The 17,059-nt window shown below is 34.0% G+C and overlaps 1 protein-coding gene and 1 non-coding gene across 3 annotated transcripts in view; one reads left to right on the top strand and one right to left on the bottom strand.

Moving 5' to 3' along the window:
* Positions 1-1,438: 1,438 nt before the first annotated feature.
* TRNAC-GCA (transfer RNA cysteine (anticodon GCA)) lies at positions 1,439-1,510 on the top strand. The gene has a single exon. It is a non-coding gene; the product is annotated as a tRNA-Cys (tRNA).
* Positions 1,511-1,602: 92 nt separating this feature from the next.
* The window catches only part of LOC139698891 (thyroglobulin-like), a 57,745-nt gene continuing 42,288 nt past the window's right edge, over positions 1,603-17,059 (bottom strand). For both annotated transcript variants that reach the window (XM_071597843.1, XM_071597844.1), the window contains 10 exons: positions 16,193-16,476; positions 14,944-15,099; positions 14,313-14,555; positions 12,729-13,199; positions 11,111-11,281; positions 10,255-10,560; positions 9,373-9,637; positions 8,838-8,971; positions 7,072-7,313; positions 1,603-2,839 (listed from right to left, as the gene is read on the bottom strand). In XM_071597843.1, coding sequence (XP_071453944.1) covers positions 2,264-2,839; positions 7,072-7,313; positions 8,838-8,971; positions 9,373-9,637; positions 10,255-10,560; positions 11,111-11,281; positions 12,729-13,199; positions 14,313-14,555; positions 14,944-15,099; positions 16,193-16,476 — 2,848 coding nt within the window. In that variant the 3' untranslated portion in view covers positions 1,603-2,263. The remainder of the gene's footprint in view (positions 2,840-7,071; positions 7,314-8,837; positions 8,972-9,372; positions 9,638-10,254; positions 10,561-11,110; positions 11,282-12,728; positions 13,200-14,312; positions 14,556-14,943; positions 15,100-16,192; positions 16,477-17,059) is intronic.

The following is a 17,059-nucleotide window of genomic DNA, read 5'->3' on the forward strand; positions in this document are numbered from 1 at the left end:
GATACACCTTTGGATTCTTCCATAACTCGTTGATTTTCATAATGAACCGCCAGAAGACAGTAAAAAGAAAAATATGGACATGTGCACGCATATTCGTGCGAAGGTCCTGGAAATAGACTCTGTGTTGATGATTACCTCTTCGTTCGACTTGATTTCTTTCACATCCAATTTTCCGAGTAAAATTGAAAACAATGTACCTTGTAATATGCCTGTGACCTCATCTATTTCGCGAACTTTGATTCGTCCAACACCCAAAACCAAATCGTGGACGTGGTCAATCATTTCGAAAGTAACTTGCTGGACGTCGCAAAAGATGTTCACCATTTTTGAATGCACAGCCAGGTTAAAACTGATTTACCCTATTCAAAATAGTCGCAAGCATAAGGGCAGATGTTCCATGAACTTCATCCAACTCGGCTTTGATCCCTATCAGTATTAAGCCTCATAAATAGGTGTGTTTAATACCGCAAGAAAGTCAGTTTTTTTCATTTTTCTAGTCAAACAAAACTTTGTTGTTTCAATGGACTATTAAAATGAAAACAAGGAATAGAAATAGCTGCAACTTGAACATCAGTCAAGTGAGAGATGATGCTTTACAAAAAAACTTATTCCGATATTGCGAGCTCCTTCTCTTGGATTTTCTAAGGTTATTGAACGACCCATGTAGCCACCATAGTCTGAAACTCAATAGAAAACATCACCTTGTTGAAGCACGGCTATCATCCGAAGAGATGCGCACCATTAACGCAAGCAAAGAGGATGGGTACGGTGCTAATACCCTTAAACGTTTTTATTCGGGTCTTTAAACATCAGCCATGGGCTAGAATAAAACATATCTTAAATAAGGACGTACGTATAGAAAAATGAGTATATTGGGACAATTTCATTCAAGTTCATACACACTGAGGAGACAAACGAGATCCAATGCGATTAATATTGTTCAATACTTTTCTTATTAAAACTACGGCACTATTTCTACTGAGCATTCATGCGTACATGACGGAATACATACCTGTTTACGAAGAAATTGAATATTTTTACATTCATTTCCGTCACTAATATTTAGTTACTAGCAAAGTTTTATTTTTTAATTTCTTTTATAGAATGTAGATACCATAAAAATTGAAGGATATAACGAGAGTAGATGGCAAAACAAAAAATCATATTTTCAAAAATTTTAGATGCCTATTGTCGATAAAAAATTGCATTTAAAAAAGGAATTACAACTTCGGACATTTTCAATCGCACTCGATAATAGTAACTGCTAATATTTATAGATCAAGGTTTCCGAGAAAATTTGAATCTAACATCCACTTGGAAATTACGTTCCTAATGATAATGCACTACACAATTGTCACGACAATAAGAATTCATTGCAGGCGCTTTGCAACGAAGCATTACTTTATTTATATACCTAAAAACTCCTCCTCTATTCATTGGGGGTATAGCTCAGTGGTAGAGCATTCGACTGCAGATCGAGAGGTCCCCGGTTCAAACCCGGGTGCCCCCTGATTTTTTTTATTCTTTGAAAGACATGCAATCAGTATAATATATTTCATTTTTCAATTAAACAAGAGGGTTTTTTGTTTACCAGTTGTTTATTAAAAAAACAAGTTAATGTTTACATATGAATTTATTACAAAGCATATATATGATTGCATCACTCTGGCATGTGCTGAAAGGAGGAGGATATATTATATGACTAGGCTGCCACAATATGCATATCATTAATATCTGTTTATGTTTCTTTATGGTAATCACTACCAGTCAACATTTGAAAATATTTATATGCCAATTGAATTACAAATAACTACTCAATATCACAAGAACATAGATAAACCATTCAAAAATACTTACAGAAAACTTAATTAAATATAGATATCCACCGTAATGAATTGGTGGCACTGATGAACTCGGAAAATTACCATTCCACTGCAGTTCATTCAATTACATTTTTCCTTCATTAGTGCACTGCATAATGAAATGAGGATATTTTTATTCCTGTATGAACTTGAAAATGAAGAGGAAAGGGTTTGAATTTCATGCTTTTTATAAAACTGTACAAAAATATGGGGACAATCCATTATGTAAAACTGGACAAAAACATAAATGTGCATAAAGGAACACAATCATAAATACTCAATCAAAAAAGTTCTTCTCCAAAATGGACTTCAAATACAAAGGGAGTATTTTCATGACCAAGGAAGAGTCTCAAAGTTTTTCTGAGTCAATGATGTAAATCCTGCAAATATCATTTGGTCCATCACTTTGACTCGAGAATAGCATTGTCTGATTTCGAAACACTATTTACATCTTCTTTGAGGCAGTCAGGGGTAAGCACAAATATTGGAGCTGGAGTGGAAGGTGACGTTGGAACCACATCACAAGTCTTATAGTATGAACCACCATCTTCCATATCTCCCATGACCTCACATTTCTTTGAGCTGTCCGTCCCAGTGCACCAGCGGCCATTCCTTGACCTTCCCTTCTGTATCATGAGCATAACTGAAAGTATGCATATAATGAAGGAAGATATGACGCAAACACCCAGAAGAGCTGCTGCTCCATTGCTGTTGCCACCTCCATTTAAAGATCTACTACCAAAAAGTGGGCTCTCCTGAGCATTTCTCTCATCATTGCTATCCGACAACAGTATTTCTCGATGTTCAAGAGCAATAACCCTTTGGCCAGCAGATGATACTGGTCGGTGGCTGAAATATGAACTGGTGATTTCAGCTACGATCTTGCGAAGTCCTTCATCTTTCCTGTCAAAAGTCCCAACTTCTTTTTCCTTTGTAGATGATTTCTCAACCTCAACAACCACTTGTTTTGCTTTTACCTGAAAAATAACAGCATGTGAAATCAACAAATATGACATATATATATATATATATATATATATATATATATATATATATATATATATATATATATATATATATATATATATATATATATATAGTTAGCTGTTTATTCAGTTTGTGTAAATTGGAGGCCAGAATAATTATCTGTTGGAATGTTTATTTTACAATAATATTTCTCAACTAATGTAAATAATAATGGATCTATCCAATGGTGCACACAACTCAATAGTTCTTTCACACACCACCTAGGGTTTTAGAGGATGGACCAGCTAAGAAGAGAAGGATAGGGACAGAAAAATTACGAAGAAGAATGGACCAGAGATAGAAGATGATAAATGTAAGAAGAGAGAAAGAAAAATAAATATAATGGGTAAAGATTAAAACACTCATAAAATGAAGAGTACACTGGAAGGGATGGAGTGTAGACCACAGGGACCACATCCTATGCCCCCAAAAATCTAGAACATAAGTCCCACTGGGCCTTTCACCATTTGTAATTTTATTTTTTTGAGAATGTGAATTAGTTGGCCTGCTATTCTCCCAGATGACTGTTAAATATACAAGTCAGAGCAATTGATAGGCAGACATGCAAATTTTCTGGCTCATATGTGTACGTCCAATCGTATATGGAACTTAATTTAATGAAATGAACATAAAATATCTACAAGTATTATGAGTATTTTAAAATATCTTATATATATTATAATCAACCTGAAAGCACCATGGGTGCTAATTAGCTAATCACATGAAGAGCAGATGATTTCTCAGCCAAACAGAGGGATAAAATTAAGAAAAAGTGGAAAAACAAACATTTTTTTAATCTGAAAATTAGGTCATCTGTTAGTGGTGTATCTTCTCCAAAATAGATTCTCTCCTGAGTCCAGTACAAGCTTAGAACTGAGCCCCTAATAGCCACCCGATAACTGCTAAATACCACTTTCTCATGTATTTGGTTTCAGCTTCAATTAAAAATGCAATCCATATTATTCTTTCTTAATATGACTATGACTTCTGCAATGAAAATTCCACTTTCTCTCTCTGACTACCACTCCACATAAAGGTTCAAAACAAATAGGATTTTTTTCTGGATACTTGGTACTTGAGTTTCAGATTCCAGATGAACAAGTCATTGGATCATTAATCTTATTCTCATATTTAGGGGCTTTGGTCTGGAACTTGAACTGAGCACACCAAAGAAGTTAGCGTAACAATTTCAATAGCACTTGAAATCTGGAATACTCCTCACTCAGTAGTAGAAGACCTCCGGGATTATAGTGTTTTACAGAAACTGAAAATTTTCATCTAAGGTATAATGTATGTATATATATATATATATATATATATATATATATATATATATATATATATATATATATATATATATATATATATATATAATATAATGGAGGACATAGTAGTCCAGTTGGTAGAGCACTCTGTAACTGACCAAAGGGCCCCGGCTCAATTCCCAGTGATGCCCCTAGTCACCCTTAGTTTCACCCAAGCTGTGAGATTTTTCAGATATCACATCTTCCTGGGAAATCACAAGTGTCATAGGTAAAGAAACTGCCCCCCTAACCTGATGTGTGAATTTTACATGCCATCAGGTTCAGTACTAGGCCGGCTCTATCCTCACCTATCAAATCAACCTCCAGGTAGATTGATTTAGTGGTTACATATGAAAAAAGGGACATGAGAGAATCCTAATCTTCCATTCCAGAAATTCTAAGTATCCAGGATATGTTCAATTGGGATTTAATATCATATTTGATCATTCATATAATGTATGAGGGTGGTTTGAAAAGTCTTTTTAAAAATGAAAATTATTGATTTTCCAGGGTATTCTATTTTATTTTTCAACATAGTCTCCTTTTAGGCTTATACATTTCATCAAATTCAGCTGAATTTCATTGATATTTCCAATAAATGCAATTGTTCCAACTCTGCAAAATAGGCATAAGTTCCACAATAACCTCCTTGTTTGAATAAAATCTCTTCCTCAAAAGCAAACTCTTCCTATTACAGAACAGGCAGTCTGAGGGAGCCAAATCTGGAGAATATGGAGTTTGAAAAAGAAGAAACTCCAACAGTTTGCAGCCACAACTGCAGATGAGTGACCTGGTGTATTCTAGTGATGGAAAAGGACTTTTTTGTGGGCCAATTGTGAATTTGGACAATTCCTTGGCTGCAGGAATGAAGTAGTGTATCTGAGCTGGCCTTGGAACATCGCATGGGTTGAATATAAGCAGGGACCATTATGCCTCTATTTCACCCAAATAAAGACCTCTATCTATCTCACACAATGTTGTTTTTGGCCAAATATGAACAATTGTAACATCCACCATGAGGATAGCTTTCTCATGTCAAAATGTTGATGCAAACTCTTATGTATTCTTTCAAGGTATCTACAACATTAGGAAACTCATACATCTTCATTCTTCTATCATACATCACCATATTATGGATTTTAGCTATGACATTGGAGTTATTGACCTTAACAGGATGCCCAGTACATTAAGCATCTCTTGTGCACAGCCACTCCAAAATTTTTAAGTGACCCACAAATCACTTTAAGTAATTATCAAGTTTTTTTTATTTTCCTGAGGTGACTTGCCTTTCATGAATAATATTTGTCAACACAAAATTCTCTTTCACCTATAGCTAAAACATATAACTTTGTAATCCCAGGGTATTTTATTTAGATACCACATGGGTGTCAATGTTCTATGTCATCATCAGGTTATTTCCTTAGAATATGAATTGATTCCATAAAGTCATGCCAGAAACTACCAATTAACTATTTCATTCATTTTTTTGGAAATCACTCGACTTGCTCGATAGTAAAAATACCCCAAACAGCAAAAAATTGACTGAAATGCTTGAAACTTGGTGTCTGTTCTATCCAGGGATGCTACAAACTGGTCTCTGGCTTTGCATGGACTTTTCAAACTACCCTCATTTAATGATTCTAGATGATCATATTTCAAAAAATGTCACCATTGAATATTTAAATACTGCATAGATATTTATATGTTCAGTTGTAAAGTGCGTAGATATTAAATTGATATTATTCTGTTGTGTGGGTGATGTCTTCATAAAATATTTAAATTTTTAAATAATATATCACAAAATTATTCATTTCTCAATGTTTTATTTACTTAATTCCTAATAGATACTTTGAGAATTCATATGAAATTATGAGAGTAAAAAGTATCAATCAAAAATAATGGGGAACTCATAGATACCCATTATAGCCCCATGTTTGCTTCAAATAAATATCACACCCCTAACTTGAAAAATGTTAATTCCCCCAATAATTATCATCCAAGCAATCATATTCTTCAACAAATTTAGAATCTTGATAAGAGACATTGATGACAGCATGTGATTACATTCAAAAATTTACTGTATGGGGAAGGGGTTTAGTTCCTTTTCCTGTGGTACCTGTAGTTCCCCATAAAGTTTGGTGTGTAAGGAATGAGCCATACAGCTTGGTTATAGCTTTTTGTGTCCTAAAACACCAACCAAATTTAAACCAGAGCCTTTCAGATGGTAAATAAACATTTAAGCTACTATGCTGCTCTACTGGTTCAAAAAAATGAATAAATACCATATATAATTCAACATATGAAATAATATTTTCTCACATCCCTTTGAGAAAAACCTGTTGAAATTTAAACAGTAAATTGTGACTATGTATTTATTATTTTTTAAATAATGTTGACTTCCCTGTCAAAACCTTTGGATTCAATATTGAAAAAATTACACCAATTCAACAGCAAACTGTTAAATTTCAACTTTTTTCAACAACAACAAAATTTTGAATATCATCATTAACTGTAGACATTCAGCAGCAATTGTTAAAACTCAACAATAACTGTTTAATTGAAATAGTTTTCTGTTTTAATTCAAAAGGTTTTCACAAAGGGACTGGATGAAGTTCAGTGAAAAAAATACACAATTTGTAGTTACAGACTAAAAACTTCTTTTACATTAGGAAGGAACATGGCATGCACTCAAGGCTATGCATCCATTTAAATAGGAGAGCAAGTGTACTGTTCCACATTTGCTTAATATGAAATTTCACTGGTATTTGACTTTTTATTCCAATTTTGAAGAAATTTGATTAGGAAGTGTAAACATTCTGCATATATTGCATGCCAAAACATTGTTGTTACTTAGACTGCTACAATTAGTAGTATCGTACCATTTGCTCTAGCTGATAGGCAACATCCACTTTATTTGGTCCAATCAAGGAAAACTGGACATGGATTGAGTCGCCATCAGAATCAGAGGGGCGAGTTTCCACTTCAATGGAATCAGCTTTAACCTTGGCTCCCATTTTTGAGAGAATGTCTCTAACTGAACCAATTACAGCTTTCTTCTTCATTCCTACATGGCTTCCTTGAAATCCCAAATGAATTTCTACAGCTTCTATTGGTGTAGGCACTGAGAAAGATATCAAGAAAAGAATTTAAGTTAAATGTTAAAGAAGAAAAGATTAAACTTGCCACACAATAGCAGCACTAGTTAGATACTAGCCCTGTTAGGCCAGAGAGTACAAGTTTCTTCACATATAAATGTTCACCAATTTCTAGCAGAAACAATTGTATTTTGAAATACACAGAGAATTTGATGGCATAGATAATAGTCTAAATTTATTTGTCCAAACCTTTAAAGATAAACCTTTATGATATTATGCATTTGCTTGAGTATTAAGCCAAATGTGACCACTTTCATAAAACCAAAAATAAAAGGGAGGTCATTCAAATTGAATTACAGGGTGCGGCAACATAACTCCCTCCTGTGAAAGTGTTTTATGTTTGGAAAAAGGGAGTTATGTTGCCACCCCCTATATTTCCATCATTATTCATCCTGGCAGAATAAGATACCAAATCTTCATTATAAGGATGATTTTTTTTCTTGTGTATAGAGCTGTCACTGATTTTACTGTGTGGAATAATACAAGGCAAATTCAAAGCATAATACTTAGTATTTTTTCCATTCTGTGAAATGCTAACACTTGTTCTAACAGATAACTGTCATTTTCAATATGCAAATAAATTATTGCTGTGCCCAATCCTTATCCCCTTAAAATATACTCTTTAATTTCTCCCCTAACTTCAACTTTCTTCCAAGTATATGTATTGACTGAATAGCTGATCAAAAAATAGTATTTTCAATAATTTCCACCAAAGTTTTATTTACATCGCCAATTGTGGAAAGTGTTAATATCATGCAGGTAATCACATTGATTAAAAAGTAAATTATGCAGATAAATTGAAATTATTGATTATGCTGTTATGGACTTACTGCACTTCTGAAACTACTTAATGAATTGTTTTTTCCCCATTGTTTGAAGCATCAGAAGGATCATTGGTTTGCATCAAAGTGAGACATAATCGTCTGATAAATTATTTTTACTCATTTTCACATAGTTACTATGTATTTGCACATCTTTAGAAAAGATGGTTCTTAATAATGAACAATTTTTATCAAAAATGGCACATTAGTGAGAGACATGGCTCATTAGTCACCATCGAAATATCTTGAAACTATCACTTCATATACAATGATAAATATGATTCCCCAAATATAAGAGAAATTAATAGTTATTTCCTTTTCAAGGAGTTATTTCTTTAACCAAACAAAAAATAAATGTAAAAAATCACTTATTTATTGATTTTGAAAGTAGTTACAACAAGGAGCATGCTATTGATAAAAGTGCTACTTTGGTGCTACCATCTAAGCAACACACTATTTTGACATTAATTTTATCATAGAGTAAATCATACACTAATATTGCAGTAACCATATGGGAGAGAAAATGAGAGAGTTCAGTGAGTTCGCCAATCAACAAAATTAAGAAATGACACAATAGCACCTAAATAAACACTTTTTTACCACTTCTCACTGCTCCTTTTCTATCCAGGGCTATATTACCTAATTTTTATCATAAAATGGCCAACTTACAGCATATTTTTGTGCCTCTTTTAAAGGTAGTTGTATTAGTCAACTGATTTCCAGCTTCATCAACGCACCAGCACTCCTGATATGTTTCACCAGACATACTCTGAGTGGGATGATAACATTGCATTGGCAGAAATCTAAAAAATAAATCACAAGATATTATGGCAGTGATATTCTTCATTTTCAAACTTCATCATTACACAAATTCAAAAATTTGTAGAAGATGCCAAGGCAGTAACTTTAACAGAGTCATCCGCATCAAAATGCATCAATTTCACAGTGTAAAACCCATTCACATTGGCTGGGATTCAGACATGGATTATTCCATCAAAATCAATCTATTTTTGAGAAAATATCACAATCAATAGCACTAAACTAATGAGTAACTCTTTGTGATCATTAGCGATTACTTGTAATTTTCATAAGAAAAATAAATTGATATTTAGTTTACAATGGAATGCTGTTTTCTGATCTGTGATGTGTATTATACTGAAGAATTTCCTTCTACATTTATAAATATGATGTCATGCATGCTTACCTTCCTTCTCTGTCACATACAACAGATAAACTGCCTTCGCCTGCCGACAATTCTCCACCATTTTGTTTCATTGCCTGACACCTGGTAAGGGGCTGTCCCGATTCGGGACTAGTTTCATAAGTAGGAGTAGTAACTTCTTCAGAAGTTGGAGGCACTGTGCTTATGACTACTTCTTGAATTTCAAAGCTTGATTCTTCCAGAATCTGATCAACTGGTTGGGTCTTTTCTTCCTCCAATTCCAACCACTCATTCTCAAAGTTATGTGCTGCAAATTAAAATTATGATATATTTATTTAGCTGAGTAGGATGATACCATATTATCCTATCCTATAATCTATGCATCAAAGATGTGTCTATATATTTTTAATTTGAATTTGATACAATTGAATTTCATCTATCAAAACATTATTAGCGTATTAAACTATACCATATTTATCTTAGGAGTAGTTTCATTATTCATCAAAAAACCAAGTTTAGCATATAATTCAGTAAGTAGGGATAGAAAACATAAATACCTCAGTATGATGCCAAAGGCAAAAGAAAACAAATAATGACGTTTACACATTTAGATATGCAGGTGCATAATTAAGAATACATCTTGAATGTCTTAATTCAAACCACTTATTCTAAAACAAAATTGAGTGAAAATTCTGCCAAAATGGGAAGAAAAGAAATTTAAAAAATTACACATTGCAAGATCTTGAACTGCCAATTTTTGTTTCAAGAAACAATTACTACCCTAACCAGATTATTATAGAATAATAATACAAAAAATTAATTAAAAATTATATTAAGTGGATTAGAATGCAAACTTCCCTTTTAGAGGGTTGTAATCTGGAGGTTTTTCTGCAAAAAAAACAGTTTTTAATGCATCTAACTCACCTTTTCCAGAGCGACGTCTAGCCATATTATTAGCCACTGGTGGCTGCTTTATACACTCAGACTGCTCAAGTTTTCTTTTAGAAATGGTGCCTTTGATGGGAGTTCCAGAAATAGGATCCACACACCAACAGAGAGGAGTAGTGGCACCATCTAAGCACTGTACTGCTTCCCATGCACCACTTCCCTCCACACAGCGAGGAACAAATGTGGCTGCAATTCCAGTTGCCATATGTGTAGCAGTTAACTTAGACAACCGCTGGGCTAACTGCTCACTTCTTAGCCTTGCTCTCTCACATTTTGTTGGAGCTGAAATTACACAATGCAATGCAATATATTATAATATTATAATTTATTTATATCATATATTATGCAATATTATAATTTATCCCTTCAACTGTTTAATCATTTGTAGGAATACACATAAGTGTCAGCTGGAAATGGCATTTTTATGACAGAAGAATCACACATTTAAAGAAATTCCATTTAACTTATGTAAATCCAATTTCAAAGCTGAGATTAATCAATAATCAGCATATTTTTAGACTGCAAAAAACTTGTTACTTGCATTTTTTTTACAGAATATAGGTTGTATAATTTCAATAAATTATCAATTATTTCTTTCTTTCAGAGTTGAAGGAATATGACTAAATAGATTCCCTGACTTCCTTGACTAATTAGAGCTTGGACTTAATTCAACAATATGGCCACTTAAACTATTTAAAGTTATTCAAAATGAGTGAGCACTAGCAAATTTGTGCAAAATTGGAATATATAAAATTAATTGTGCTAATTTACAGCCTCAAGCAAAGATTATATTGCCCATTAAAAGATTATTGAATAGAGATGAAAAAATTACCTGGGCAGACTATTCGACAGGCTTCCTCAGTTTCAAAGTTGTTCAGATTTCCTCCACATCCTTCAAAAGAAAATTGCTCACAGCGCTTGGAATTGGTGTTAAAGTACCACTTCTTTGATGGTGGTTGGTAGCATTCTCTGCCCCTATCAACTGGTTCCAAACATGAATCTTCTAATAAAAAGAAAATGTCCAACATTAATTTTAAGGTATTATAATTTTGACTTGTCTTGTAATAGCAAGTCCAGGGTTTAATGAGTTCACAGTGAAAAATTGAATTTAAGTTTTACAGAATAAATGAAAATATGAATGTGTATCTAATTCATGCTCGTTTAAAAATAAGGCTGAAAGAAAAAAATATTTTAAAAGTGTACTTTGATGTTTGACAAATTCAATATCTGATAGGAGTATAATAAATTTTCAAAATGAGTGATTCATTTAAATTAAAGATTATCAATGGATGTAAAAATAATGATGAATTGATCAATCTCCACCACCTGCCTTCTCTTAAAATCAGACATGAACTTGGTGAAATAACAGCATCAATAAGTAATGTGAATACCAATTAAAATATGCCTGAATTATTGGAATAAGAAAATTTATCATGCACAAAACCTCTTATAATGTCATAATTAATGATATCATCACAACTGTATTCCAAATCAATAATTAGGGTACAAACATTTTAATCAACAGTAATTTGCCAACAGAAAATAAGAATGTACAATAATTTGGACATTTTTAATTGGTCTAAAAGTGATATTAATATATTTCTCTTTTATCCATTTAACTTTTAAAGTCCTTTATACACATCAATAATGTATTTTATATAAATATTGGGAGAAATCCAAAGTAGGCAGGAAAAGTTGATGTCGAGTATTTTGAAAAGTGATGGAATGTTGAAGACTATGATAAGAGGGGAGAATGTTAGGTAAATGAGATGAGACCATGGGGAAAAGGATAGGCATGTCAGGTAGAATAAAGGGAAGTGGAAGTATGTGGACTTGAAGAATGGAACAGTTTAATTTAGTGTGGGGAGCCAAGTTTTGTCTTATTAGAGAAAACTAGGAAAATATATTGATGCTAAATCATTGCCCATCCAAAAATTACCTCAAATGGTAGGCTACTAAATAAAAATAAGTTATATCTTATGTCCTTTTTTTCTGCTTCTTTACGCAATTCGATCATGCATTTTACATAATTAGATACTTTGGTGCCCAAGGGGACAAATAAATAAATAAGTTATCAAGGAACCATGAAAATGACTGATTCATCATTGAATGTCTTAAAGTGTATCTTCTTGCAAAGAAATAACTGAGGTGTTGGGAGCAACTAACATCAATATAATTCACCTTGTATTTATAGTCACTGAGCACATTACAATCTGAGAGGAAAAAGAAACAAACAAGTAAATTCTACTTAAATACTGCCTTCTCTGATGTATCTTGTCTGAGTGCAAAGTTTTAGAAAGATTTCTGATAATTGTGAAGTATTTTTTGCTCAATTGTTATGTAATCTATTTAGTAGATAGAGCCATGCTCAGATAATACATATGGGCATTATTTGTGCTTATTAATCAAACATAAAACTTAAAATATTCAAAAATAAAATAACCCCTCACTTGTCTTAGGACAACAGACTGCATACTCTCCAAATGGACTTAGGTGGCACTTATGAGTTGATGGACAAGCATCACCCTCAGGGCCACAAGTCACTGGTCTCAAGGAGCTGGAATTGGCTGCAACAGGGGGTATCACCAACAAAAGTGGATGGCCGCCAGAAGATACACATGGGTTAGAGGCTCTGGGTAAGCAGAGAGCCACCGGTGGGCATGGCTCATCCACACACTGGACGCGAATAGCCCTGCACTCTTCTCCCTGAGCACATTTCACTTTTCCTTTCCCTTCAACACCCTGCTCACATGGATCATAGCAAGTGCATGTTGGACAGCCACGTGAATCAGGTAGACGCCCATGGGGACAATTTTCAACACATTTGTACTTGGGACATTCAAGGTGGCCATCTTTACCAATAAACTCAACCTGAGAATCTCCTTCTGGTTCTAATACACTGGTAGGAGACTGACTTTCTTCTGTAAGAGGAGAAAACAAAAAATGTATTATGACCAGAATGAACTTTTTGCCTAGTATTAAAAGAGATGTGTGTGAATTCAGAGTGAACTGAGGATGATTTGGCCTTGTGATTTTCTTCATTCATTCATGGTCTGCATTGCATGGTGCTTCCATGTGCTGATGCAGTGATCAATAGATAGTGGGATAAAACAATTGTCTCATTGCACTTTCATTGTTTTGCTACTGCCAAGATGAAAGCACAATGAATTTCATACTTCAAAAAAATAGTATGTACAGTAAAAGTTTGCCATTTTAAACATTTGTTTGGCTTTATATTTGCCTGTTGTACTTATCATAATAACAGTAGAGTGATGAACAACAAACTTTGGAGCTGTGTTACGGCATCAAATTCTATCATTCATAAGTAGTTTGGATATCTATATACCAGCTACAGTTATTAACCTGAAGGTTGGTCTGTTAGGTGATGGTAGAGCTACCTAGTACGAGTACTAAGCCCAACTGTGTGTGAAATCCACACATTAGGGTAGGGGGGCCAGTTCCTTTCCCTGGGCAACCTATGGTTTCCCTAGAAGTTTTGGTACCCAAATAAATCACACAGCTTGTGTAAAGCTGAGGGTGCCCAGAGGTATGCCCAGGAATTGAACCCAGGTCCTCTGGTCAATAGGATCACTACTACATCCCTTATGATTTCAATATACCTACATTTAAGTTATTTACTGTAACAACCTCAATATGCAATAAAATTCACAACTCAAGGAGCCAACTATAGCACCCTGCTGCAGTTTGTTCAGCACTTCTCTCCTGCAGGCATAACCAGATGGAAGGTTATGAAGTACATACCTTTAATTCACCATATTATCTTATTCATGTGTTGTGACTATTCATGCAAAATTTGTTTTCTAGTGCCTCAAAGCAAAAATTGTACGCAGGAGTATCTAACTCCCAAAGAAGTATTAAACTCTCCCCTCAAATAGTACCCTTGAAAATTCACCTTGAATCAAAAGGAGGAGGTGAAACTATTTAACACACTCAATAGGTAAATAGTAGATCCAGCACTCACATCCCAGTCAAATAAAATTATCAAATCTTCACCCCCAAGTTCATTAACCTACCAGGTTGTTGAGATGGCATGAATGGCCCAGTTGGGCACTTGGGCCGCACTCCATGAGTTGTCTTAGTCCCTGGTATCTCCATTCCCCCAACATTGACACACCAGCACTCCTTATTTATTGGATGGCACTGGACTGGGGCAAATCCTCCACCTTCCTCAAGGCATTCAGGAAGGAATACACGTCTAGCAGGTATACCACTCTCTCTTGCTCTTTGTTCCATAACTGCCCTCTGGTGCTGGCAAGCTAATGACATAAATCAGATATAAAAAGTAAAAATAATGGAGAGAAAATTAACTGTGATTGTCATGTGGAGTGGTTCTCTGACTGGAATGGTGTAAAAACAGGATAGTAAGCCCTTTCACAATGTACATAAAAGGTAGGAGTAATGTTGCAAATCAGTTATATTCAGGCCATCAGTAAAGTACCAACTCATTTCCAGTACTTGTTGTAAATACAGTCTTTACAAATGGTCTATATTTATCTTATTCATATTTTATCCCTTCTCTAGCCAAGAATTACATATTTTTTTGGGCACAAAAGTGAGCACATCTACTTATTCATTATCAGTGGCAAGAAAATAAAATGTTACCCAATTGAAATTATGTTTGGTAATGATACAAAATAAGCATACCTGATAAAAATAGAGGTTGAACACACTGAGTGCCACATCCATTTGAACAGCATTTAGCACTTGCATTACAGTGTTGATCAGTGCGGCATTCATATTCGCAGGATCCTGTACCAGGAGGTACAAGATAAGGGCACTGCCCAGGCTTCTTCCTCACACCTATAACATAATGAGAGGTTCTTATTAACAACAAAAAAGTTTACTTAAAAAGGCACCAAAATACAAACCAATTTCATTTTCACAGTAGTTTTTTGTTGAAATAATGTAAATTCAACAAGTGTTTTTTCTGCTAAAGTTAAGGTTTTACTGGGTCATTTAGTAATTTTCTTCATTTTGTTGTTATTTTAGAGATTAACGATATGTCATAATCATCACAAATAAGTTTGCATTTCCTCCACAATGGAGAAAGTAGAATGCAGATTTTGTGTATACTTCTCTTTATGTCAAATTTGATTTTTTTCAATTTCCAAATGATACAAGTCAACCGCCACCTTACCACTCCTCATGGAATTCTCATATTAAATGTATCCGAAATTAATTTGATAGAACTGTTTCCCTTAAAGCAATATGAGTCAAAGATGGAATTGTCATTTCACTTTTATGAAAGATAATGAGAGTTCTTTTTAGTTTTCAGTTTCATGCATTGCTAAATAGTATGTCTAATTGACATCCATGCATGTGAATCCTAAATGACCTTTTTTCATTTTTTAATGCACTCTATCCATAAGGTCATTATCACATCTTCTGATTAGGTACATTTTTTCTTTGGTTGGATCAAATGGTTTTAAAGTTAGCAAAACAATTAACCATTCTCCATTACATTAAGTCTAATGGAGGTTTGTCATATTTGGAGCCAATTGTTTTTGGTGAAGTTTTAACTACTTGCGATTTAAACCACCCAATCAACTACTGTTCAGATTTTGTCCTTCATGTATATAAGTTGATGAGCATGCAGTAAAATGTCTAAAAGATAATTTTGTTGATAATCATGTACTTACAAGGACGGTCATGATTTAGAATATGGTTCATATAATAAACTCTAACTTTTAGGGAAGTTTTAAGTCTGATTATTAAAATACACCTCTTAGGTTTTGTCAAGGAGTTGTAAATATACTAATTAAACAGGGGTTAAGTACCAGAATGGAGTCAGAAGCATTGAAAATTGGTCTCACTGAATGGAATTCCACATGAGTAACCAGATAAATTAAGTGGGATAATCAAAAATTAATGTATATTTAATGTGCATACTAACATGAAGGAACTGGAGGACAGTAATCTCCTGGCTGGCATTCCACTTCTGCCAACAAGCAATCAAATTCAGAACCGCAGCGGCCACCTGGAAGACTTGCTCCAAAGCATGGATCCCTACATTCGCATTTGGGGCACCTTGTGCCCATTCTCTCTTCTTCCGTCCTGCCAAGTTCATCACCATCATCAAGAATAAAACCAAAATCACACCCCAATCTGCATGTCAGACCCAAACAATCAAGGCTCTCGCGAAGGTGAACACAGTCTTCCTTCGAAGTACCATTGCCCCTGCGCAAATGTAAGAGAAAATAATCACATATCAAGCACTCCAAATCCCTATGCTTCCCAATAAATCTGGTCAGATTTCTCCCAAGCTGATTAGATTCATAAGACAGCCATTTTTGGTAGAACATAAACGAAAATTTTCCTTCACAATTAAGTCATTATTTCATATCACAAGAATTTTTTAATGAGCCCTTTTCACAGACCAATTCATGAAAATAAATGAATGCAATATCAAGTACTTTAAAATATCAGTTAGCACTATCATACACCACATGGTGTTGAAGATGGAGAAAAAATGTAATAAAATGGAATTTACATTCTTTTTACTTATTGTCCTTCAAAAAAGCACATAACTCCATGCAAAAACTATATCTATAAAAACCTGAACAACATATCAGGAAAATTAGCAAAGAGAAAATTTTTAAGTATTAATTAATAAAATGGTATAGAAATGTTCTATATTTTCGAGCAATATCATATCACTCAACTTGTTTTTTATGAAGAAACATGTTTGCTATTTTCCAAAAAATCATCATGTTCAGAAAAATATGCATATGCTCTAAGTACTGTTTAATGATAATGCAAA

Source organism: Hetaerina americana, unplaced genomic scaffold (assembly GCF_022747635.1).
Source record: "Hetaerina americana unplaced genomic scaffold, ioHetAmer1.1.p SCAF_9, whole genome shotgun sequence".
In the NCBI taxonomy this organism is placed as follows: Eukaryota; Metazoa; Arthropoda; class Insecta; order Odonata; family Calopterygidae; genus Hetaerina; species Hetaerina americana.